General features: G+C 35.1%; 1 protein-coding gene across 7 annotated transcripts in view; it reads left to right on the top strand.

The window, feature by feature from the left end:
* Window positions 1-26,045, top strand: part of CNOT2 (CCR4-NOT transcription complex subunit 2) — a 119,203-nt gene that overhangs the window by 54,583 nt on the left and 38,575 nt on the right. For 4 of the 7 annotated variants that reach the window (XM_065934631.1, XM_065934630.1, XM_065934633.1 and 1 more), the window contains exon 3: window positions 23,280-23,402. The exons of 2 other annotated variants lie outside the window; for them this stretch is intronic. In XM_065934631.1, coding sequence (XP_065790703.1) covers window positions 23,280-23,402 — 123 coding nt within the window. Of the gene's footprint in view, window positions 1-23,279; window positions 23,403-26,045 lie in introns of those variants that run through there. One more of the 7 variants, XM_065934636.1, reaches the window with a different exon arrangement.

The following is a 26,045-nucleotide window of genomic DNA, read 5'->3' as shown; positions in this document are numbered from 1 at the left end:
TGGAGGAATCAACCTGCCTGACTCAGGCTCTACTACAAAGCCACAGTCATCAAGACAGTATGGTACTGGCACAAAGACAGAAACATAGATCAATGGAACACAATAGAAATCTCAGAGATAAATCCACACACCTATGGACACCTTATCTTTGACAAAGGAGGCAAGAATATACAATGGAGAAAACACAATCTCTTTAACAAGTGGTGCTGGGAAAACTGGTCAACCACTTGTAAAAGAATGAAACTAGAACACTTTCTAACACCATACACAAAAATAGACTCAAAATGGATTAGAGATCTAAATGTAAGACCAGAAACTATAAAACTCCTAGAGGAAAACATAGGCAGAATACTCTCTGACATAAATCATAGTAGGATTCTCTATGATCCACCTCCCATCGTAAAGGAAATAAAAGCAAAAATAAACAAATGGGACCTAATTAAAGGCTTTTGCACAATGAAGGAAACAATAAGCAAGGTAAAAAGACAGCATTCAGAATGGGAGAAAATAATAGCAAATGAAGCAACTGACAAAGATTTAATCTCAAAAAAAAAAAAAAAAAAAAAGACAAGCTCAATTCCAGAAAAATAAACAGCCCAATCAAAAAATGACCAAAGAACTAAACAGACATTTCTCCAAAGATGACATACAGATGGCTAACAAACACATGAAAAGATGCTCAACATCACTCATCATCAGAGAAATGCAAATCAAAACCACAATGAGGTACCATTTCACACCGGTCAGAATGGCTGCTATCCAAAAGTCTACCAACAGTAAATGCTGGAGAGGGTGCGGAGAAAAAGGAACCCTCTTACACTGTTGGTGGGAATGCAAACTATTACAGCCACTATGGAGAACAGTGTGGAGATTCCTTAAAAAACTGGAAATAGAACTGCCATACGGCCCAGCAATCCCACTGCGGGGCATACACACCAAGGAAATCAGAACTGAAAGAGACACGTGTGCCCCAATGTTCATCGCAGCACTGTTTATAATATCCAGGACATGGAAGCAACCTAGATGTCCATCACCAGACGAATGGATAAGAAAGCTGAGGTACATGTACACAATGGAAACTTACTCAGCTATTAAAAAGAATGCATTTGAATCAGTTCTAATGAGGTGGATGAAACTGGAGCCTATTATACAGAATGAAGTAAGTCAGAAAAACACCAATACAATATATTAATGCATATGTATGGAATTTAGAAAGACAGTAACGATGACCCTATATGCGAGACAGTAGAAGAGACACAGATGTAAAGAACAGACTGTTGGATTCTCTGGGAGAAGGTGGAGATGGGATGACCTGAGAGAATAGCATTGAAACATGTATATTATTATATGTGAAATAGATGACCAGTCCAGGTTTGATGCATGAAGCAGGGTGCTCAGGGCTGGTGCACTGGGATGACCCTGAGGGATGGAATGGGGAGGGAGGTAGGAGGAAGGGTCAGGATGGGGAGCACATGTACACCCATGACTGATTCATGTGAATGTATGGCAAAAACCACCACAATATTGTAAAGTAATTAGCCTCCAATTAAAATAAAAAATAAATAAATAAAATATAGTCTCAGACCTTTCTTAGGTTCTGAAGTGATTGCACTGAGGGTGAAACTTAGTTTTTTGCTTTTTATCTTTCCGAATTTCCACATAAAAATAGAACAACTAGATAGAAAATCAAAACCCATGAAAACATTTGTAACAAAAGCTAGAGATGAAGTATCTCCATGAACCTCAAAATACAAGCAGATGAAAGATTAACAAAAGACTTAAATTTATCAGTTTTTATGCATAAGAAAGTAGAAGCATTGGGGTGTCTGAACCTGAGCATAGAAACACCTCAAAGTGGTGAACAACCCGTTTGAAAATGTAATTAGACTCTTTGAAATTGGGGAGTTTTTGCCTGCTTGATTGGATCAGTGTAAAGGACCTGTGCTGAGGCCTGCAGTGACTTAAGTTGCCCACCTCTGAACTCTCAAGACTTACCCACTAATGCTCGCTTCTGGGACCCATTGAGAAGTTTCTGGGAGCAGAACCAAAATTGAGGAGCATAGGGGCAACAGAGACAGAGGAAAGAGAAAGAGGAGATGAAAGTGGGAGAGGGGAACAGAGTGGGAGAGGGAGATAAAAGAAAACCTTACAAGACATACCGTTGTACTTTTAGAGACTGCATAAAAATAGAAGGAGCTTTATGAAGTTAGAGAAGTTTTCTGAACCATGTCATAGTCTTGAATTTTATGAAAATTAGATTCACAAAAAATCTTCTAGGAATATGTTTAGGTGTGCTTATACCAACTTTGAATCCCATCAACAGTGTTTATATTGATCTGACATTTAATAATGTCAAATTTTAAAGTTTTCAAATTTATTGAGATTGTGTTGGAGACATATTTCCTTATTGAAATTAAGTAAATGAAGATATTGTCATATCTTTTAAAGATTTTTAGTTTTGTCTTCCATATTCTTCTGAGATTGATTTTTTTTTGTATGGTGTGAGACCAAATTCCTTTTGTTAGCATAAAGATAATCAGTTATATTAACATCATGTATTGATCTTGTTCTGCCTTCCTCCTAATCAGCAGTGCTTTGCTATAAATCAGTTTGATTATATTCATGGATCTGTTTCTTATGTCTTTATTTGGTTGCTTTCGTGTGTTTGTCTCTGCCTATACCGGTATCCCATTTTGTTTTACTATAGCTTTACATCAAATTTTCATGTCTGTCTCTCCACTTTGGTTTTTATTATTGTCTTAACTTTCTTGGCCTTTGTTCAATGACCAATTTAGAATTGAAAAGAAAACTATTGTGTTTACAAGTAAAATTTTATTACCTTCATTTTTATTTGGGGAAAAATTGATATATTTATGATATTCTTCCTCTCTGAATTCATACACTGAAATCTTCTATATTTTCTCTCAGTAAATTTTTATTTCTCTCAAAAGAATTTTTTTAAGCAATGGACTTATAAATCTTTAGTTCGGGTTATATGTAAGTACTTTTTGGTTTTTTTGTAAATTGTATTTTTCAAATTATGTTTTACAGATGTTACTGTTATATATTGTATCCATTAGTTAATGTTACTGAAATTTTATTCTTATAATTTATCTGTAGGTTCTTTGGGGGGCTTTTATGTAAATAAATATGTTATCTGTAGGTTCCAGTTTTGATACTTTATACTTTTTATGACTTGGATATCTTTTCAGAACTCACTTGTATTTCTGATACAGTATTGAATAGGTGTTAACAGTAGAACTCTTTTCTCTTGTTACTTGTCCTACAAGCTTTAAGTTATTAGTAAATCAGATATTTGGTGCAGGATTTTTTTTTTTTTTTGTAGATACGCTTTATTAGGATTAAGAAATTATAATGCTACCTTCTTATTTATATTTTTTCTCTTTAGAACCTTTTTTATCCTTAAGATTTTTTCTTGTGTGCCTTTTCCTCTTAATTTGTCACCCTTGCTAAGGATTTGTAACTTTGAAATCAACTTCTAGCTTCATTTACCTATTTTTTAAATTTATTTTTTGTTTTATATTCATCAGTTTATGCTCTTTACTCAGTTATTTCTTTTTATTCTTTTTGGGCTTGTTTTACTGTTCTTTAATCTTAAGTGTTTTTAATTTTCCAAACTTACAAGGTTTTTCTTATTATCTTCCTATTGCTGATTTCTCATGTATTCCACTGTAGCTAGAGAATGTGGTCAGTATGATATCAATCATTTTTATATACTTGAACAAAATGCATATTGACCAGTTGGCAGGTATATTGCTCAGTTTCCATAAAACCAACTTTGTTAATCTTGTCCGTATCTTTTGTACCTGCATATTTATCATCATTATTCACATTTTTACCATTATGTATTTTTTTGGTTTAGATTTTGACTCCAGCGTTGAAAGTTGACACAGATCACTCTAATGTTTCTTGTTTCTGCTGGTTCTCACTTATGGTACCTTGATTCTTTGTATTTTTGTGTAAGTTATCATTTTATGTTTCTTAAAAATCTGTGGGATTTTTTTGAGGAATGGGTGAAAAGACATTTTTCCCAAAGGGATTTGCATTTGCTTCTGCCAGTACCTAAGGCACTACCAAATCCAGGCCCAATTCAAAATAAAATGTTGGTTTGAAGTTGTAGTCCATACAGGTAATGTGAATTTGGGCTGCTTTGGCTATAGATTCTCAGAAGAGATTGCTTTACCTGCTTCTGCCAGCATCAAATTTAGGGCCATCAAGAATTTTTGATGAATTCTTCAGTAATGGGTTTTAAGTTACCTGCTTTATGAGAAGTCTTTTAATAGCTTTCTACCTTGAGCAAATTCCTGCTTGGAAATGTAAGCATTTTGTTTTGGGGTGCTTCCCCATCTTCCACATTGAACGTTCAGTTAAAAATCAGAATGTAATCTCTGTTTTAGATTTCACTAATATTTTCTTCACACTGTATCCCTACCTGAGAAGAATGCTTGATATATGCTTAATAAATATTTGTTGTTGGCTGAGTGTTTTGTGGAGCATTTTTAGTTGGTTTTGAATGGAGCATTTTTTTAATAGTCTGCTAGACTGCCAGAAGCATATTTCTTTACCATTCTCAAGGTCTCAGTGGAAATTTCACTTCTTAAGAGAAACAATTCTTGTTTCAATTTCTGTGACATATTCTCACATTGTTTACTGTAATTTGGTGGGGAGGGGTTAGCGTTACTTCTGCTTTTTATTATTACCAGTAATTGAAAATGTTTGGTGATCCATTTTCATGGTATTATTTCTCTTTCCATTTCTTCTCATTTTTTTTTAAACTTCCCTCTGCTTTTCCTTCCAGTTACTTCCCTTGTTTGCCTCTGTCCTTCACTCCTCTTCTTTTCTTTTTCCTTCCTTCACTTCCTTATAGTATCATTTTCCTTCTAATTGAAGGACTTAAAAATTTTTTTAAGCTTTTTAAGTTATGTGTGACACAGACAAAATTAAAGTCGTTAAACTTTTGTTTTTAAGGATTTTGCATGTTGTGATTCCTTCTACTGCTTTTCACCTTACCTTAAGTTCCTTGAGAGTTTTCATTTTAAAAGAACCTAACCTTACCTTACCTTACTTTACCTTAGTTCCTTGAGAGTTTGCATTTTAAAAGAACCTAGCCCACAGTTGTCCTGTCAGCTCACAGTTCTTTCAGTTGAGCTTCTTTGATCTCCACTTGAATATTAACATACTGATGACTTCAAAAATTCCCTACCTATAATCTTTATGATCTGATTTCTTCAAAAAGTTTGTTATTGTTCAGTCGCTAAGTTATGTCCTGCTGTTTGTGACCCCATGAACATGCCAGGCTTTCCTGTCCTTCACTATCTCCTACAGTTTGCTCAAACTCATGTCTATTGAGTCAATGACGACCATTCAACCATCTCATCCTCTGTTGCCCCCATCTCCTCCTGCCATCAGTCTTTCTCAGAAGCAGGGTCTTTTCCAGTGAGCCAGCTCCTTGCATCAGGTGACCAAAGTATTGGAGCTTCAGCATCAGTCCTTCCAGTGAATATTCGGGGTTGATTTCCTTTAGGATTGACTGATTTGATCTCCTTGTTGTGCAAGGGACTCTTAAGCAGTTTACTTTAGGGCAACTTTTAGGGTCGGAATTGATGAATCTACCTGGTTCTTAATTTCACATGCCCTCTAAGTATAAATTCAAGTCATATTCACCCTCATCACATCCTATCATAGGATAGACCTTTGGAATATTCCAATATCTAAGATAAAAAAATTTAACTACTAGATCTTTCATGCTTTTAGTAGCATCTCGTCTTATAATTCTTTCCTAGAAACAGTAAAACAACCCACATAATTATACAATGAGGATGTTCCAGCAATGTGAATCTATAGAAAAAGCTCCATTGGGATAGACTTTGACCTAAAAACGTCAGAGTCTATCCCAATGGACAGACTTTGTAATACATTTCTGATGGTGATGAATTCTTTTAGGTTTCATTTATCTGAAAAAATTTTTATTTCACTTTTATTTTTGATAAAGTTTTTGCTGAATGTGGAATTCAAAGTTGACAGATTTTTGTTTTAATGCTTTGAAGATTTTGCTCCACCGTTTTCTAATTTAGACCATTTCTGCAAAAAACCTGCTGCTGTTTTGTCTTTGGCCCTCTTTGCATACTGTAACTTTTTCTCTGGCTACTGTTAACATTTTTTGGTCATTGGTTTTGCACATTTAACTATGATGTATCTTGGTGTAGTTTCATGTCTCATGCTTGAGATACATTCAACCTTTTAAATTTGTGAATTTATAAGTCTTTGAATCAAATTTGGAATTTTGATTAAGAATTTTTATTGGAGTATAATTGACTTTCAGTGTTGTGTTAGTTTCAGGTATATGGCAAAGTGAATCAGTTGAGATTTTTATTCTACTATTTTTGTAAATATTTACTCTGTTCCTATTCAATCTTGGGGAATCCAATTATACATATATTAAATCATGCGAAGTCCCACAGGTTACTGTTGCTCTCTTCAGTTTTTGAAGTTTTTTTCCTCCATGTATTTAGGATGGTTTTTTATATCTGTGTTTTTAAAAGTTCACCAGTTTTTTTTTTCATCATGCCAGTTATTCTTCCCTTTACACACAAAACATAACAGCTCTATAATGTCATTGTTAATTCTGTCACCTGTATCATTTCTGGGTCTGTTCTCTTGTTGGTTCCCCATTATGTATTTTATTATTTTTTTGCATGGCCAGGAAACTTCTGCTTGGATGCCAGTTCTTAGAATTTTTAATCTGTTCAACAGTGTTATACTTTTTTTTTTTTTTTTTTTTTTTTTTTTGTATTTCTGTTAGTGTTCTTGAGCTTTCTTAGTTACTTAGAAGTTTTTTGAGCCCTTGGAGACATTCTTCCTCTCTCCCCTCCACTCCCCTCCCCCTTTTAATTGTAAGTTTTGTTACAAAGGACCACAGTAGCTTTTAGTCTAGGCTAATTGTTCCCACATACTGAGACTGTATTCTTCTGAGTACTCTATCTGATGCCCCGTGAATTATGTTTTTCTGTTTTGACTTAGGGAGTAGTTGTGTGAGCCTGAAGATTATTTGTGCTGTCTCTTTTCCCAGCCTCTGCATACATGCATATGCACAGGTGACCAGAGAGGAACCCTCTCCAGATTTCTCTAATGCTGTCTCTTTGCAGCTCTCTCTTACTTGGGGCTCTAGCTGCCTTCTCAGCTACACTTCCTCAATTCACAGAAATTTCTGGCCTTCACCACGCCTCCCTCTCCTTGTATTGCAACTTGGTATTATAACTTGGAAACTCCCCCATTCAATAAGCAGGGGCAGTTGTAGGGCTCATATCAGTTCTTTCTCTTCTCTTAGGGGTTCTCATTTTATACCGCTTTATGTCCTGTGTCTGAAAACCATTGGCAAATATATTTTACCCATTTTTTAAAATCCATTTTAAAAGTTATTTCAGGTGACATGGGAGGAAGGGGAGCCCTACTCCTCCATCTTGGCTGGAAGTAGAAATAAGTCCTACTAAATCTTAAAAGGTTTCATCTTTAAAAAATTTTTATTTTGGTTGAAAAGATGGATGAAAAATCATTCTTGAGACTGAGAAAATAAGCTTTTAAGTTAGTGTTCAGTCAAGGCTTGAATACTTTTTATTGTGTAAGACACTATGTGAAATGCAATCCAAAGAAAGATCAGACTTGTTCTCAGCACTTAGCGTCATTTGTGAAGAAACATCAAACAGTTCAAGTCAGTAAATAACTTCCAATTCATACATGGAGTCATCAGAGCTGCTATTCTGTTTTACCTAAATCTAAAAATTGAACGATTTCCCCATCAGGTCCTTCCCTTAAGATTCCCTGGAATCTAGTAGACTTCTAAATATTGTTGTTGTGTTTAGTCTCACAGTCTTGTCCGACTGTTTGCAAATCCCATGGACCATAGCCCGTCAGGCTCTTCTGTCCATGGAATTTTCCAGGCAAGAATACTGGAGTGGTTGCCATTTTCTACTTCAGGAGATCTTCCTGACCCAGGGGTCAAACTCAAGTCTCTTGCATCTCCTGCATTAGCAGGTGAATTCTTTACCACTGAGCCACCAGGGAAGCCCAGTAGACTTGTAAATACAATGACCATTTATCTTCTCAACTGAGGTAATAATTTTACTAATTAGTATTCTTTATTCTGTCACATAGAATATTACATTATCTCTTCATTGTTTAACCTGCCTCAGTAGATTAAATATTATAGTAAATATGTATAATGATGTATAGTAATGAAAATAGGGTGATTTTTTTTCTTAGGAAAAAGAAAAGATCGTTCTTATTTAGGGCTGGAAGTACTGATAGAGACTGCTTGGGGCATATGAAATTTTAAAAGTGCTCTTTTCTACTGGGATAAGAGTAGTGTAATGAAACTGAAAGAATGTATTGTTATAGATTAAAAGACTTTTGGTTTTAAGACATTATTTTTGACTTTTTGTCTATATCACTTTGAGTCAGTTAGGTTACATCTTTGATACTTTTATTCATGTTTGAGAATGAGATCTTTAAAAGATGATTTGTCTACTTACAGAAACATTTTGATGAACAAGTACAGTGTAAAAGAAATGAAGAAAATAGAAATCATCATTAAACCATCATAGTAATAAGTGCTGTAGGCAGTATCCATGGATGAATGCTCAAATTAGTGAGCCAGAAATTTAAGGACAGATATTTGCATGCTCTAAAAGTACTTTTTTCAGAATATTTACTGTTTTAAAAAGGAAAATAATGAGTTCCAATGGAGAAAACTGGCAGATACACCATTTTAACCAAGATCAAGTTTAGTATCACTTGTAATAAGACATTTTATCATCACATGCATGCATATATTGGACTATATCCATCATATAAGTTGCACTTGAGGACATGTCACATTTGTGGTGATGTGACTTTAAAAATGTATGACGTCAATCTAGTCATGACAAAACCTCAGACCCACCCAAGTTGCAGGACATTGTGTAGTGTAGCTACACTGGTATGACTGAAGACGTCAGTGTTGTGAAAGACGGACGTAAAGTCTGAGGTTGCAGAAGACTAAGGAAGCATAAAGCGAAATATAGTGTCTACCGTGGTACAGAAAAAGGAAGTTAGTGGCAAACTGGTGAAATCTGTGTGAAGTTAGTTAATAGCTAATTTCTTAGTTTTGATACTTGTCCTAACAAGATGTTACCACTGGAAGAAAATGGGGCATATGGGAACTCTGTCCAATTTTTACAGCTCTTTTGTGAGTCTAAAATTATTTCTAAAAAAGTAAAGTGATTATGGTGTTTGTGGACAGTGTGTTAACATGTAGTTGAAAAAAAAAAAACACACGTAGTTGAGTTAGCCTTTTCATTGAGAAGGACCTCACTTTGTTAGTGTGTGACATTTGTTTCTCTGCAGCAGTTCAGTTTCTTCACAGGTAGTATCAAGGTGCAGTGCACGGGATGATTCTTATATCTGACAGTGTTCTGAAGCAAGTCAAGGAAAGAAAGCTGAGGATCCCACAGTTCAGAATGTGGGTCTTCATCTCTCAGTTTTCAAGCCAGTGCCTCACCCTTACCTATACTTTGGCTAACTTCTAAAATTTGGAGTCTCTCCACTTGGGTTTTTCTGGTAAATAAGCCTTTCATATCTTATTGGGGTTGTAAGAACTGGGTATTCATAATAACTGTTGTAGAGAAATATTTTCAGTCTGATGAGAGTATGTAGTCCCTGCCCTTCTGTGCCTCAATATGAGGTAAAAGTACATCTTACAGAGGTTTTGTTATGATTAAGTGAGGTAGTATGTATGAAGTGCTTTGAGCAGTTCTTACTGTTTAGTAAACACTCAGTACATGTTAGTGCATGTCTGTACCAAGCCCACTGAGTTAGACTGTTCTGGCAGTAAATGGTTCAGCTGACTTTAAGAGAGTATACATTCCCATGGACTACAGTGCAACCCAGTGGCTCTGAGTAGTATAATTCTTCTAGGGGGATTTTTTTTTTTTTTTTTTTTTGCTAGAAAAGAGATGTGTATTATCTCATCGTATTAAACTGATAAATCTGAAATACTCATGAAGCAACTTTTTTTTAAGACAATCTAACTTGAGAAAAAATTTAAGAAATAGAAAAATAATTTTAAATCCTGAAATTTTTATTTACTTCTCATGGTATGGCATTCTAACCACTGAAGGTGTCTATTAGGTATTTTGGAAGTGGTTGTCAGTTTCAGTGGAAAAACGCATATAACAGTTTTATTCATATGTTTCAGAAATATAAAAATTAATTTTTTACATAATTCCATTACTTTTTAAAATAATTGTTGTCCTCATAAAATTTTCACATGTGCTGTAAGCACTGCATTGATGGGTTCCTGTCAAATAACACAGGTAACACCATGTGTGGAGTAAGAGGAGGACACGTGCATGTTAAAGGCCTATTCAGTGCCAGGCACCGTCAGATTCTGTGGAGACAGAGGTGAACAAAGAGACAAAAATAAATTCTGTTCTCGGGGAGCTAATGTTTTAGAGCATAGGAAGACATTAAACAAAATAGGTAAAATGCATTGTATGTTATATGTTGACACATATAGGAAAAGGGGTAAAGGGTGCTAAGGGATTAGGGCAAGGGATAGTATAATCTAAAATAGAATAGACAGTGAAGTCCTCACTAGGATGGCTCAGTATCCGTAGTAAAATGAGCCGAAGCCATGTAGCTACCTAAGAAGAAAGCTTTCCTGGAGTATACAAATGCAAAAGCCTGAAGTCAGGAGTATGCCCTTTGAGTTTGAGAAATATCAAGGGGAGCAGGGCAGTGTGGCAGGAATGGTGGGAGGTTAGAGGTGATGAAGGGCAAGTTCATTTAAGGCCTGGAGGCCAGAGTAGTAGAGGAACACTATAAATGTGTTTTCTTCTTTACTCACTTTGATTTATGATGTTCTCTGTTCTGAGCATCTAATGGATAAAGTATATAAGGGTATAAACGTAAATATTTAGCACATAGTAGATGTTTACTGGATAATGTTTACTGAATTAATTTATATGGCAAGCTGTTTAGAAGTATTTTAAAGGCCCTGTGTTCCCTTGCTAAAGGGATACTTTTCATTTTTAATTGCTTCATATAAAATAATTTGGGATTCTGATACTTCAGTGAATTTAGTCTACAGTTTTGGTTTGTTTCTTTGTTTGTTTGTTTGTTTTATCCCCCAGGCTCTTTTGTCCATGGTGTTCTCTAGGCAAAAATACTGGAGTGTGTTGCCATTTCCTAGTTTACGGTTTTATAGTATTTGCCACCTTCAGTAATATTTATGTTACTAAATAGATGTTATCTTTCAATAACTGAAATGAACATCTTTTATTAGCTTTATTAGTCATAGTAATCAGAATCTAGTTTCCTTTGAATTGATAGTTTGCTTTCTATATTATAAAATGAGGATTCATATTCTCATAAAGTCACATTTAAGTCCTATATTTAGATTTATTTCTCTAAAAGTCTAATTTTTTATCATTTAGTCTGATTAGAGTTATATTAGTTAAGGGGGGTCCTTATTTGCTTTTATCAGAGTGGAACACTTTTAACAACTTAGTGTCCTCCCAGGAATTTTTTTTTTTTTTTTGCCACTCTGCACAACTTGTAAAATCTTAGTTCTACAACTGGAGATAGAACTGGGGCTCCAGCAGTCAAAGTCAGACTCCTTAAACACTGGACTGCCAGGAAATACCTCCAAGGAATATCCTTATACCAAAAGTTATCCTTGGGTTTTAAAAAGGTCACTAGACTACTTATAGGAATTTAAATACATCTAAATAGCCCAGCTGTCATTTTGCTGGTTGATGGTGTTAATATTAATGTGTTTGGGAGCCTTAAATGTTAAGCGTTTAGGAGAGCAAGAAAGTATTCAAGGGGCAGGTAGGCAGAATATTTTAACATATTGTCTTAGACGTTTTTATGCTGGCCAGGTAAGCCCTATCCTCATTGTCTGTGTACAAGTTTGTAGGACTTTGCCTTCCACCCTGTTTTGATGAGCACTTTGAATCAGTCTGAGAGTTGACTCTGGGGTTGGGGAATAATGAAGATGTGAACAGGGAGTCATAATGTTGAAACTGGACATTCAGATCTTTATAGCATGATTTCCTTATTTTTCAAAGAGCAGAAGAACCCCATCGTTTATCATGTTCTGGTTGGACTCCTTTCTTATCGTTTGCTGGAGTTTGAGCTTCAGAGCTATGGTGTCAACCCTGCTGTAGTGTCTCAGGGGAGCTCCTAGTGTGGGGCTGGCGCCGTGGCTCACCCTCCAACCTTTCCTTCTTCACTTCAGCCTCCGGCTCTGAGCTTTCAATCCCCAGAGTAGCAAATGTTGAAAGAAGTTGCACAGGTAAGTATGTGGTGGGAAAGGCTGGGGGAAAAATGGTACTGTCAGCAGTATTTTAGGGGTGGGTATTGGGCCATCTTACCAGTGAGTCATTTTGTTAGTTTAAAAATACGATGCTTCTTATGAATTATTTTTCATAAAATTACCTCATAAATTGTTAAATAAAATCCTAATGTGTTCTAAGAAATAATAATTTTTTCTTATTGGATGTGAAAGAGGGAAAACCTTAAAACTGAATAAATCATAAATATTATAATGCAAAGGGAGGGTGTTAGATTGTTTTAAACTTCATATTCTCCACAAAGTATTGCAGGACCAAAAAAACTGGTTTTCAGAAAAGAAGCTAAGAGAAGTCAGGGAAAGCATAAATCCACAGAGTTAAAATTTTGCCATGTTTAGCTTGGTATCAGAAGGAGGCAAATTTTAGTTTCCTTCTGGTAGCTGTAGGCATGCTGTCCTTCCCTTTCCCAAAGTTTTAGTCAGGTAGCTATATATTTTTAAAATTTGCAGGAATAGAAACTTGAAACATCTTTTTTCCTTGAAATCTAGACAGGAAAACTGAAACTTTTCTACCCATCTCTAGGTTTGAGGTTAATAAGTATAGAAGCAGCACAATACTTGGTACAAAGTTTAGCCAACACTTGAGTGAGCAAGTTCACCAAATTGTGTGTGTGTGTGTGTGTGTGTATAAAATGCCAACACTCCTGACATTCTCTACTTGTCTGTCTTGTATCTAAAATCATGATCTAACAATGCAGGTTTTTTTCTTAATGCATACTTTTTAGAAATAGTTCTGTGGCAGTATAGCCCTGGGTCTGCACTTTATTATCATTTTAGGCTTTTGCTTCTCAGAAAACCTTCAAAAATTGTTCTTTAGTTCTCTCATGTCTATACCACATGATTTTTATTCACGTGATTTCTAAATTCTTTTGCACATACTAAGACGTGCAAAATTATACTCAGGAAAAATAGAATTAATTTGGCCTGTGATTGCTAACATTTCTTCAAAGAAAGTGTGTCAGGTTTAAAAAGGGTGGAGCACCAAATATTTGGCATTTCGCATCTCAGAGCAGGGTCTTGAAATACAGAATCCTCAACAGTTTATCTCAAGTTCCAGGGTTTCTTAAATCTGCTAGGAGGCTTATAGACATCCATATCTCCCAGCAAAGCAAACCATATGTCCAGTATCTTTTGAATTCTCTTCCTCTTCCCTTTATTAGAGCTCCCTACCTCTGACCCCATGTTTAACATTGGTTTAAGATATCTACCTTCATTTGGAAATTTTCCTACATATTTGTTTTATATTCTGAACTTAACAGGGTTACTGTTATATGTTCTTCCAGTTGTATTCAAGGATAAAATAATGTTTATTTTAATTTTAGTCCATATTGTGTGAGTTCTCAAATCTTACTGCTGGTAAGGCATCCCAGTTATAGTTGATTCTTTAGTTAATATATGATTGTGTGGGTTTTTTTAATTGGTTAGCACTTTTTGAGTAATTGAAGAGTTTTGATTTTAGGATGATACAATTATCTTTTAAAGCTTATATGTTGATGGTTTGAATCTGTATGAGGCATATTGATACAAGCGACTAAGATTTTGGAAAACCACAAAATCTGTTTTTCTTCAAGTTGAAACATGCACAGCATATCCACCCTAGATCAAAGTCAGACTGATAGGAGTGTTTATAGACTTTTTGGTAATACTCTACAGAGTTTGTAGGTCTGGGGGAGGGGTGCATCTTAAGGTATGGTGTGCATACCAGACATGGGAATGTCATCTCAGTAAGGCAGCTTCAGATACCCAATTTCAGTAACAGGTGTTGGATTAGGAAGAGTGATGTGTTTTCATCTCCCCTTGATGCCCTCTCTGTGTTTCTATGAAATGTGAGCTACCCTGTTTTGTGGGGTGATGGCACCTCTTACAAAGTATTCCTGTAACCCCTGTAAAAAATCTTGTGCCAGAATATTTAACACTCTCCAAGATAATGATTGTGGATATGTTCATATAAGTCTCTGATTTTCTGCTGAATCACATTTCCAGCCAGTTTCCTGTGCTGCCTTTTCAGAATTCATTAAGGCTTTTATTGCTCATTTATCAGGCCTTTTGCATTTACTAAAACTGTGAAGTGAATTGCTTTTATTTATTTCCATATCAGTTTAAGTTGATGATTTTAGAAATTATCAATTTAAAATGTATTTAAATCTTCACTTTTCTTGACTACATCCTGAGCAGATTATTAAACTATTCATTATACGTTATTTATATTATAGTATCAAGTCACAGTGTTCTAGAGCTAGTAGGACGTTGAGAGTAGTTTAGTTTTTTAATAGAAGGAAAGATCATTTGTTTTTTTTCCTAAAGACTTCCAGATTTTAAATTCTTTGTTCTTTGAGAAGCTAGATTTTTTTCCCCAATGTTAGTGCCTCTCTCTCCTTTTATCTAATCCCATTTCAGTTTTTTTTTAGTGTTCTCTAGGAATGAAAATTAGTATTATTTACTACAGTTGTGAAGTAGGATTGGCAGCTCAGAATCCTATTACCAAGAACTACCACTAGAACAGAAGTTTCTTGGGTTATAAATATTTCTAGGTGGTAGTATATATTTGATATAGGTGCACAGTATTGTGGTTTCATAGAATTTGGACAGTGTCTTAATGGATTTGACCTGGCAACTTTTCCTGAAGGCCAGTATTGAAGATAAGTAGATTTCAGATATCTTAGCTTCTTGTGATTGGTTCAGTTTGGTTTACTACATGTTGGTAAAGGCAGATAAATGTTAATTGCAATTGACTGTGTTTTTTTAAATTAATTTTCTGCCTACTTTATAGATAACAAAGAACTTCAGTGTATATGCATGTGTGTGAAATGTTTTCTGATAGTGAATATGAAATTGGGAGGGCAAAATAGACTAGAAGTCAAATTCTGTGTTCAGCAATCAGACTGAATTAGTAAAGTCTCCATTATGGAAGCAGGAGTGGAAAACAGTCTTGTTACTCACACCCACTACCTTTACTTGGCTCTCTTTATCCTTTATAATATGAGTACAAACTCTGTTGCTAAAGGTGAAAATTTGTTGTCTATAGAAAAGTCTTCATACTTTAATATTGTTAAATAGTTAATTTTGTGATGGGTCACAGGTATCAGCATGTTAACAGTAAAACTCCTAGCTGCTTTAGAAATGCAATCCCCAAGAAAATGTTGCCTTTAGGTATTTGTTCTTATTTTAATCTAGTCGGTAAATGTATTCCACTTGTTTAATGCTACAGTGTCTGTTTCAGTAGCTTATAGTAAAAATATAGTTTTATAATGACCATTTTAATTCCTTGAATGAATCAGTTATGTTCATTGTATTTTGAAAGTAAGTAAAAATACTAATTTGGAATATAAAACAGTAATTACTTTTTAATTGGTGTAGTAATGTTCTCAAGCATAATTTTATTTTAAACTTGTCTCTTTCTCTAAAGGAGATGAGGTCAGTCTGATAGAGACTAGCTTTTGTCCCGCACGCCTCCGGTCAGTTCATTCTCGCTCTTCTGATAAAGGGGCCTTTTGACTTACATGCACATTTGATGTGGCGCCCTCTGCTTACCGCTGTTTACTGCGGAGGGAGTCCCTCGCCCTCTTTTGCCCTTTACTGCTTCTCCCATAATGAAGCTTATGGTTTTGGGAGAGTACACACATTAAATTATTAGTTGTATGTCTGAGGGTCAGTGTACTATCATGGTTAAAATGGGGGACTCTGGCAAATTGTATGGGTTCATGGCCCTTCTTTGTTACTTATCAGATATAAAACCTTGGACACATCAGATATGTGACCTTGGGCAAATTACCCAACTTCTGCAGTTCTCAGTTTCCTCATCTAAAAATGAAGACTAAATAAGTGAATACATGAGGATTACATGCATGTTACATAATTACTACTAAATAAACTATGAAGATTATATAAATACATTTTAAAGCATTTAGAATATATTTCCTGGCATATAGTAAGTGGTCAATAAAAGTTATGTAATTATAGTTATGATAAAGTATTTTCAGTGACTGTGTAAACCAAGGGTCCTGATTTGGTGTGAGAGTTTCAAAGAATGGGAGAAAGAGCATTCTAAGCAGGGGTATCCTCCTATGCAGAAGTCCAGAGGTGGAACCATCCCAAAGAAAAAGAAAAGCAAGAAGGCAAAGTGGTCATCTGAAGAGGCTTTACAAATAGCGGAAGAATAAAGAGAAGCAAAAAGCAAGGGAGAGAGGGAAAGCTACATCCAATTAAACGCAGGGTTCCAAAAATAGCCAGAAGAGACAAGAAAGCCTTCCTCAATGAACAATGCTTAATAATAGAAGAAAACAACACAAGGGGAAAGACTAGAGAGCTCTTAAGGAAAATTGGAACATCAAGGAAGCATTCCGCCCAAAGATGGGCACAGTAAAGGATAAAAATGGCAGAGAACTAATAGACACTGAAGTGATCAAGAAGAGATGGAAAGAATACACAGAAGATCTGTATAAAAAAGATTTAATGGTTAGTTACCCAGAGTCAGACATTTTGGAGGGCCTTAAGAAGCATTGCTACTAGTAAAACTAGTTTGGTTGTGACGAAATCGCAGCAGAACTATTCAGATCCCTCAAGGATGATGCCATCAAGGTTTTTTCTTTCATTATGTCAGCAAATTTGGAAGACCCAGCAGTAGCGACAGGATTGGAAAAGGGCAATCCTCATCCCAATCCCCGAGAAAAGTAGTACCAAAGAATGTACTAACCATTGGACAGTTGCACTCGTCTCCCATGCTAGTAAAGCCATGCTTAAAATCTTACATGCTAGGCTTCAGCATTATACGAACCAAGAACTTCCAGATGTCCAAGCTGGGTTTAGAAAAGGAAGAGGAACCAGAGATCAATTTGCCAACATTCACTGGATTATAGAGAAAGCAAGGGAATTTCAGAAAAACATCTATCTCTGTTTCATCAATTACGCTAGAGCCTTTGTGTGGATCCTGACAAACTCTGGGAAGTTCTTAGAGAGATGGGAATACCAGACCATCTTACCTATCTCCTGAGAAACCTGTCTGCAGGTCAAGAAGCAACAGTTAGAACCCTGTGTGGAACAACTGATTAGTTCAAGATTGAGGAAGGAATACAGGGGGGCTGTCTGCTGTCACCCTGTTTGTTTAACCAAATGCTGAGCACATTATGAGAAATGCTGGGCTGGATGAATTACAAGCTGAAATCAAGATAAGTGGGAGAAACATCAACAACCTCAGATATGCAGATGATACCACTCTAATGGCAGAAAGCAAAGAGAAACCAAAATAAGCTGAGGCATAAGGTTTGTGTTGAATTTTGAGATAATTACTACAGCAGAATTATGTGTTAAGGTCATAATCTCTGGAATCTTGGTCTGTATCCTTTAGGGAAAATTAAAAAGAGATATGAGAGTAAGAAAGTAACAAATTCAGTGTAGTGATTATGAATGTGACATCATAGTAAAATATTGGTTGAGGGGAGTCTTCACCTAGATTTTTATACCTGATTTTCCTGTCTGTATACTTGCCCTATTAACCTGACAATGGAATTTAACTTACTTTTCTTTACCACCTGTCATTGTCCTTCCAGGCATCCTCCTTGTTAACTATATTAAAAGTTTTTCGTTTCTTGGGCTTTCTCTTATTTCCGAGCACTTATCCATGATGTCTCTGATGCCAGAGTTTGCTGCATCACCCACCCCACACACTCTGTGTTTTTTGTAATAAAAAAAAAAATTAACAAATTTAAATATATGTTCACATGTTACTTTATAATAAGATCTTTCAATCTGTTTCCCTCAGTTAAAGTTAGATAGTTCCTTATTTGTGGTCCCAAAGCACCTATATAGGTTTTCATAGAACAATTTTTTGTTTACAGGTATTTTTCCTAGCTAGACTGTAAGCTTGTTCAAGACTTGGAGCTGTTACTCAGTTTTTGTGTTCATTATCACAATTTTTGACATAATTCATATAGTAAACCCTTAGCATGTTCATTGAAATGTAAAGAGAGATCAGTCAGAAGCCTAAAAAAACTAGTCCAGAGCTTAAACTAAGAAGATGATAGGAAGAACAGCAAAAAACATGAAAACCATGTAAAGAATGGGTAGAAAGTGATGATATGCAGAACAAAGAAGAGAACAACTTGGAAAGTCAGTTTTAAATATTACTGATTAAGTTGATTAAAATGTGCTTCTGCTCAGATAGAAATGTCCTAGCAGCACTTTAAAATATGCTGCTGGAACCTTGGGAGATAGATTTCAAAATCAAACTACATTTGTTTGCTATCAGGAAAAGGACCACTCTGCCATGGATTGTGTTTCTGGTCCCTGGGAATAGGATTCCATGCCTGAGCCAGCATTTCCAGCGTTATAGACAGGAAATGATTTTAGAGTAAGTTCCTTCCAGAGGTCTTGGTGAAAGAAAACTGTGCAAGATTAAATATCATCTGTCCTGCCTTGGATATGGTCTGTTTTTTACTGCTTCTTGTCTGTAATTTTATTTTTAAAGTTTCACTTGTAGATTGTCCTAGTGTTGTTTCTGGGACCGTTTAAAAAGCTCCAAGCCTTTTCTCTTATTCCTTCCCTTTTGTAATTACCATTCATCCCACCTGGATCAGGGTCCACTTCACCAGTCTTTGAAGTTGTATGTTGGTTAAGATTGTCTCGAGTTTGAGGTTTTGTGAATTCTTCTGTGATTATTTTGACTTACTGTGTTTGGCTTTGAAATATTATAGTTAGATGTAAGGAATGTTAGACCTTAGGAATTCTTGGCTAGTCCTAGTTAAGTAATGAAGATGTTTACTGGGAAGATCCAGCCAACTTGGTGCTTCTATTCTGCTTCTCAGTTTAATTCCTGTCACTACATTCTGAGGCCAACTCGCTCTCTCTTTTTCTTTTGCAATGGGGGGAGTGTCAGGCTGATAGAATTAGTGTATGCTAACCTATGTAATATATATATGTATGTATGTGTGTATATTTATATATATTCTGATTTGTGGTTATGGAGTCAAAGCAAATAAAAAGTGTCTTAGTTACCTGTTTTAGATCTGTGTTCAAAAAGACTTAAGAAACATTGCTTTTGGTAGATACATATTTCATGTATTTTTTCTTGGTGAAATCTCGACTTTTGCTTTTCCTTTGTTAAAATATCTGTTATGAGAGTTGAGGAAGAAGGTGGTCAGTTAAAATGGATGTAAACCCTTTGTATGTTTGCTTGAAAAAAGCTGAAAATTATATGTATCATATCTTTGAACAAATTTTATATGTAATGTAGAGTGAAGCATGATTTTGTTTTTAAATTAGTTTTAAAAATTTTTGTTTACTGAGTTGGCTTCAATATATATGGTATAACCAGTAATTTTAATACATTTTGGCCAAATGTTGACATATCCCCTTTGATAAAAAGTAGATTTCTAGGTTCCTTTGATTCTTAATTATTCTCTTCCAGGGGGTAATGTGAATATCTTACCCTTTCATATCCATCCATTCTTATATTCATTAGTGTCAGCACTCTCTCAGAATATACCCTTTAACTACTTCTCCATCACTTCTACCATATCACTGTATTCTGAGCCACCGTCATCTCTCACCAACCTGTTTCCCTGTTTCCACTCTTGTCCCCTCTTGTCCATTCCTTACAGCTTACCTGCAGTCGTATTAAATGTATACTTACAGGAAATATACCAAATTATGTCACTCTTAAACTGCCCCCCAAATCCTCCTCTTCTTTTTTTTTTTTTTTAAAGCCATACTGTGCGGCTTGCAGGATTTTAGTTCCCCAACCAGGGACTGAATCTGGGTTTCAAATCCAATTCAGATGAGTAGTCAGTGGGAGCTAATTATAAACAATGATAGTTCCTAGTATTATAGTTGATAAAATAATGATAAAGATGATTGGGTTTATTAGTTGGGGAAGGACATGAACCAACATTTTTGGGGTACAGGCTTAATAGCTTAATTAGCTGACGTTACTATTTCCTGTTAAAGTCTGAGCAACAGCTACTCAGCTAAATATGAACTACAGTCTGAAGACAACTTCTGCTTTGTTGTATGCTTTTAGGCTATAAATCTCTTTAGGTGTGAAATATAGAAAGATATTTTTAAAGGAACTATTAATTTGTTAGAACATACTTAATCTTCTTTGGGCAGCAGACTCCCTGGTGAAGGTATTCTGTAACTCTGAAAGTAATTTTAGGGGCTAGAATCCCACACACCTATCCACCATCTGCCTAAGTAGCCCCTAACAGGGAAAAGAACTTTTTTTTTTTTAATGATTTTTGTTTCAGCAAAGTGACAGTGGAAGAAAACACTTTATAATCTGCAAATTAAGACTCTTTACACATGAGATTAAAAAGGTTTGGTTTGAAAAACTTAAGGATACATTTAATTCCCTTTACTACTACATTTAATTCACAGTTACTACTGAGTTCTAATTCTAAAAAAGGAAAAACACAGGAAAATGGCATGAAACTTACAGAATTCAAAAAAATTTCAGGAGAGTACCAGGATATCTCTCATCAATTTTATATACATAAGTTAACTCAAATGGAGTAAAGTGAACTCTTCTTTTGACAGTTCTGATATAACATTTATCATAAAAGCCAATTAATAGACTCAGAATTCTGAAATTAATTGTACAGAATAAAAAACTTCATTCTACAATAGACTGATTCCAAATTGTAAACGGAGTACATCAAGGCTGTATATTGTCACCCTGCTTATTTAACTTATGTGTAGAGTAATCATGTGAAATGCCAGGCTGGATGAAGCAGAAGCTGGAATCAAGATTGCTGGGAGAAATACCAATAACCTCAGATATGCAGGTAACACCACCCTTATGGCAGAAAGTGAAGAGGAGCTAAAGAGCCTCTTGATGAAAGTGAAAGAAGAGAGTGAAAAAGCTGGCTTAAAACTCCACATTCAAAAAACAAAGATCATGGCATCAAGTCCCACCACTTCATGGCAACTAGATGGGGAAACAATGGAAATTTAGTGACAGACTTTATTTTCTTGGGCTCCAAAATCACTGCAGACGGTGACTGCAGCCAAGAAATTAAAAGACACTTGCTTCTTGGAAGAAAAGCTCTGACCAACCTAGACAGCATATTAAAAAGCAGAGACATTACTTTGCCAACAAAAGTCTGTCTAGTCAAAGCTATGGTTTTTCCAGTAGTCATGTATGGATGTGAGAGTTGGACCATAAACATGTCTGAGTGCTGAAGAATTGATGCTTTTGAATTGTGGTGTTGGAGAAGACATTTGAGAGTCCCTTGGGCTGCAAGGAGATCAAACCAGTCAATCCTAAAGGAAGTCAATTCTGAATGTTCGTTGGAAGGACTGAAGCTGAAGCTGAAGCTCCAGTACTTTGGCCACCTGATGCAAAGAACTGACTCATTGGAAAAGACCCTGATGCTGAGAAAGATTGAAGGCAGGATGAGAAGGGGATGACAGAGGATGAGATGATTGGATGGCATCACCGAGTCAATGGACATGAGTTTGAGCAAGATCCAGGAGTTGGTGATGGCATGCTGCAGTCCATGGGGTTGCAGAGTCGGACACGACTGAGCGACTGAACTGAACCTAACTGAACTGAATATTGTGCAAAGAGGTTTTACTTTTTTGAAAGCAAAACTAAACATGTAAAATGCCTAGACAGAGGAAGACAAAAATGTTCCTCTTCCATCAATACCAAATTTGCCCAGACTCCCTGGGTGTTTGCTAGAGGGAGAGAAAACACAAATATAATAGCATCTCAGTTTCCTACAAATTTAACAAGGAACTTCCGGTATTAAGTGATTATTAAATAGCTTGGGTGATTTCAACAGACTTGCACATCACATTTGGGCTTTAAAGCCTGTAGTCTCTCAGTTTACCATATCTACCGGTAAATGGTAGTAACTACAGTGTTAATTTTGAAATGAGAGGAAATTGTTTATTCTTACAGTGGCAAAAAAATATACTTATTCATAGTGTACCAGATGGATGTCAAATTTGATTAATTTTTCCCCCCAGTTTTTTTGTGAAAGCATGTAGTTACTTTGTGTTCAAGTCTTTACAAATCTCTCCTGTCATGACATTTCAGTTGACTTTGAATTGCAAAGTGTATTACTAGGGATAGACACATTGACCTTAAGTAAATAACCTGTCAGTTTTGGAATTTTTATGGAGGTCATGTTGGGGGAAAACAGATTTAGCAGTTACCTTGATGAATGCTCAGAATTGCTAGTGTTGGATGTGATAAAGACTTAAAACACAAGAGTAAGCAGGTTATTTAGTGACGATCATAAATTTACACCAGGATGATGAATGAAAAATTTATCCTACTGTTAACATGAGCGAGAGCTTGTGACTTGAGATAAAATTTCCAGTATGCTATTCATGGGCTCAAAAAGTGCTTTATCTCAATAAACTTAGCTTATCAGTGAAGATAATATACTCTGCAAAACAGCTAGTTTAGAAAGTAGATATAGTGATGTCAGAGACACTCCTGGATATGAATAAGAATCCTCAGATACTTGAGGATTATTTGTACTGAATAATAATTATTCATATTGAATAATATTGAAGATGCATGTGAAGATTTTGAATAGTTAAACCCAAACATGTTTTGAAAAATCTTTGTATGGGAAAATATTTTGGGTTGCCATTTTTCAAGAATAGTGATCCTTTTTTCTTTTAAAGGAACTGGAATCTTTGCATACAGCAGAGCTTTAAGTTTCTCCTCTTACTCTCAGGTCCTGCAAGTAAACATTTATGCTACACTGTCACGAGTTTCTCACCTGTCCCGTTAATCTTGAGTTGACCTGTTTCTTTATCTTAGCAATACTTCATTTTATGTTTGTTACATAGGAGTAAGGTAAAGCTTGACATTTTCCAAAATATTATTCTTGATGAAAGTAATATTTTTGTTTAGGTGACAAACAGCATGTTTGGTGCTTCAAGAAAGAAGTTTGTAGAGGGGGTCGACAGTGACTACCATGACGAAAACATGTACTACAGCCAGTCTTCTATGTTTCCACATCGGTCAGAAAAAGATGTAAGTTAACCGGTTAAGCTGTATTTACATAGTGTATGTCTGTTTCTTTCTGATTCCTGGAAAGCAGTATATGAACTGCAGAGTACCACCTTTGGTTGAGTGACTCTGTTTTAGGCACAGTGGTAGGCCCTTGGGATATCAAAATGATGAACTTTCTAACATTCTAATTGGAGACAAAGTGTCGTATGATTCTCAAGTTGGGATATGGTAATACTGTGCTAGGAAGTATTCAAGACATGAGGTAAACATGATATTACTTCTAGATCATTGATTTTTAAAATTTGTGAAGTAACTTTTCTTATTAAAACAGCACTTTTATAAAGAGCAGAAAGCTGATTTGTACAGATTTAAAACTTTAATGGCAGGCATCAGTGAAACTTGCTTTGCTTTGTAATATTCTGGTTATAATCCTAGACCTCAGATAGGAAGACATCTCTTCTCTGTTGGCTATAGGGATGCTGCAGTAGAAAAATATTGAAGAGCTGTATTCACAACATGGAAGATTATATATTAAAGAAGTATGGATTAAATGCTTTGGCAGGTTATTAGTTCAGTAATCTCATTTGAAATGAAAGGATTTAGAACACAGCCAAGCCATAATTAGCAAGTTGATAAAGTATTTTAAAATAAATTCCATTGTTATTTTCAGTTTCTGGTAAGCTACTTTAACTTATACACTATATACTGTAGTCAAAGCAGTTGCATTCTTGTATTTTGTACTTGGCAAACTTTTTCCTCCCCTTTCAAACTTTTATAAACTTGTTATTCCTAATTTCCCTATCTGTATAGCAATTTAGTCTAGGTATTAACCTAATGAGGTTCTTACTGATGTTTTAAAACACTTACAAAATTTTAAGATATATAACAAATGCCCTCATTTTTCATTAAAGTTAATCATTAGTAAATTACTTCCTATATCTTTTAGAATTTTACAAATAGGCTTACTCAAGTTTTAAGCTAGAATTTTGATGGGTTTGTTTTTTTTCTTTTTTTCCCCTATCTTGATGTTATTCCTTTTTGTTTATTTGACAGTTGTATCATTTTGGCAGCTAACTATTAAACACATTATTAGGACTCTTCAAATTCAGTGTTTGGTAGTTTTCTTTGTGCAATTGAGTAGCTCACAGAATAGTGTCATCTGATTAATTTTCTGTTATTTTCCTGCCTTTCTAGCTATTTGCTATTTGATGTAAATTATAATTGAAATTTTTTTACATAAAATTCTAAGGTTAAGTTTTGATATTACTGTTAATAGTTTGGGATGTCTTTCTGGTAGCATCATTGCAGAAACTGATTTGTGTGGTGTTACTGTGATTGTATAGTACAAGTTAAGATTGATGCAAAAATATAGTGCACTATTGCTTATTGATGAAAAGCATTCATTCTGATGAGGAAGATAAGAAGCTGTCTAACTGAAATTCTTTTTTTTTTTTCATTTATTTTTATTAGTTGGAGGCTAATTATTTTACAGTATAGTAGTGGTTTTTAGAAAGATGGTAACGATAACTGAAATTCTTAAAGCATTTGCAGAGAATGAATGACAGAGATGTCTGTCTTCTAAGGAACAGATATATTGTATGTCAAAACTTTTTAGTCAGAATTATTATATACATGCATATGCATATGTTGGTTACTGCTCCAGAATAGTTGTTTGTCACAGAAATAACAGAATGATTTGCTTCAGAAAAACTTCTTTTTAAAAACTAATTAAGAAGGTAGTAAGGCATAGGGATTAAGGATTTGGGCTCTGACACAGTACAGACATGGGTTTGGATCTTGGCTTTGCCTATTAGTTTTCTCATCTGAAAATGGAAATAATAATACTGTAGGCTCCTTATGAATTTCTGCTATTGCTGAATCTTTTTTCATTACAAAGCAGTACAGAGATACTGCACAAATTTTAGAAAATATGCATGGAGCAAAGAGAGGAAAAATTACCTGTAATGGTGCCAGTTGGGAGTAATTTACTGCTAAACTTTTTGATTTTATACTTCAAATATTTTTATTTAAAAATATATTTAGTGGAATCTCTGAGCCATATTGACATATTTTTCACTAGAAAGTTTGTACCAATTTTTTGCTATCATCAGCACTCTCTGTGCCCTTAAGAATACCACCTATTACTTTTAAATTTTGCCAGTAGACAAAAGAAACTTATTGTTTTAACATAATGTGCATTAAAATATTGTTGAATTTACACACACACACACACAGCAGTGATATTTTTTTCTGTGTAATTGGCCATTTTCATTTCTTCCTTTGTGGATTACTGCTTTTATGCCATTTTCTATTTCTCTGTTGAAATGATAGGTCTTATTTATTTGTTAGTGTTTCCCATATATTAAGATTGTAACCTTCTGTTATTTGTCACAATTTTTTTTTTTCAGTTTTTTGCTTTCAGGCTGTTTTTTACTTTTTAATATAAGAATATTTATCATTTTTATTGCATTTGACTCATACATTTTGTGTGACTTTATGGTTTTAACAATTTCTGTATTTGAGGTCATACCTCCGGAAGACTTTTCCCAATGACTTTCTTCTACCACTTTTGTACTTAATTCTTCACCTATAACTTCATTAGAAATGTATTTTGGATAGAGGTGTGAATTTGTGATGACTTTCTTGCTGCCCATACCCACTAAG

This window comes from Muntiacus reevesi, chromosome 4 (genome assembly GCF_963930625.1).
Source record: "Muntiacus reevesi chromosome 4, mMunRee1.1, whole genome shotgun sequence".
Lineage (NCBI taxonomy): Eukaryota > Metazoa > Chordata > Mammalia > Artiodactyla > Cervidae > Muntiacus > Muntiacus reevesi.
Note: the sequence above shows the minus strand (reverse complement) of the source record. Positions and strands in the feature narration are given on the sequence as shown.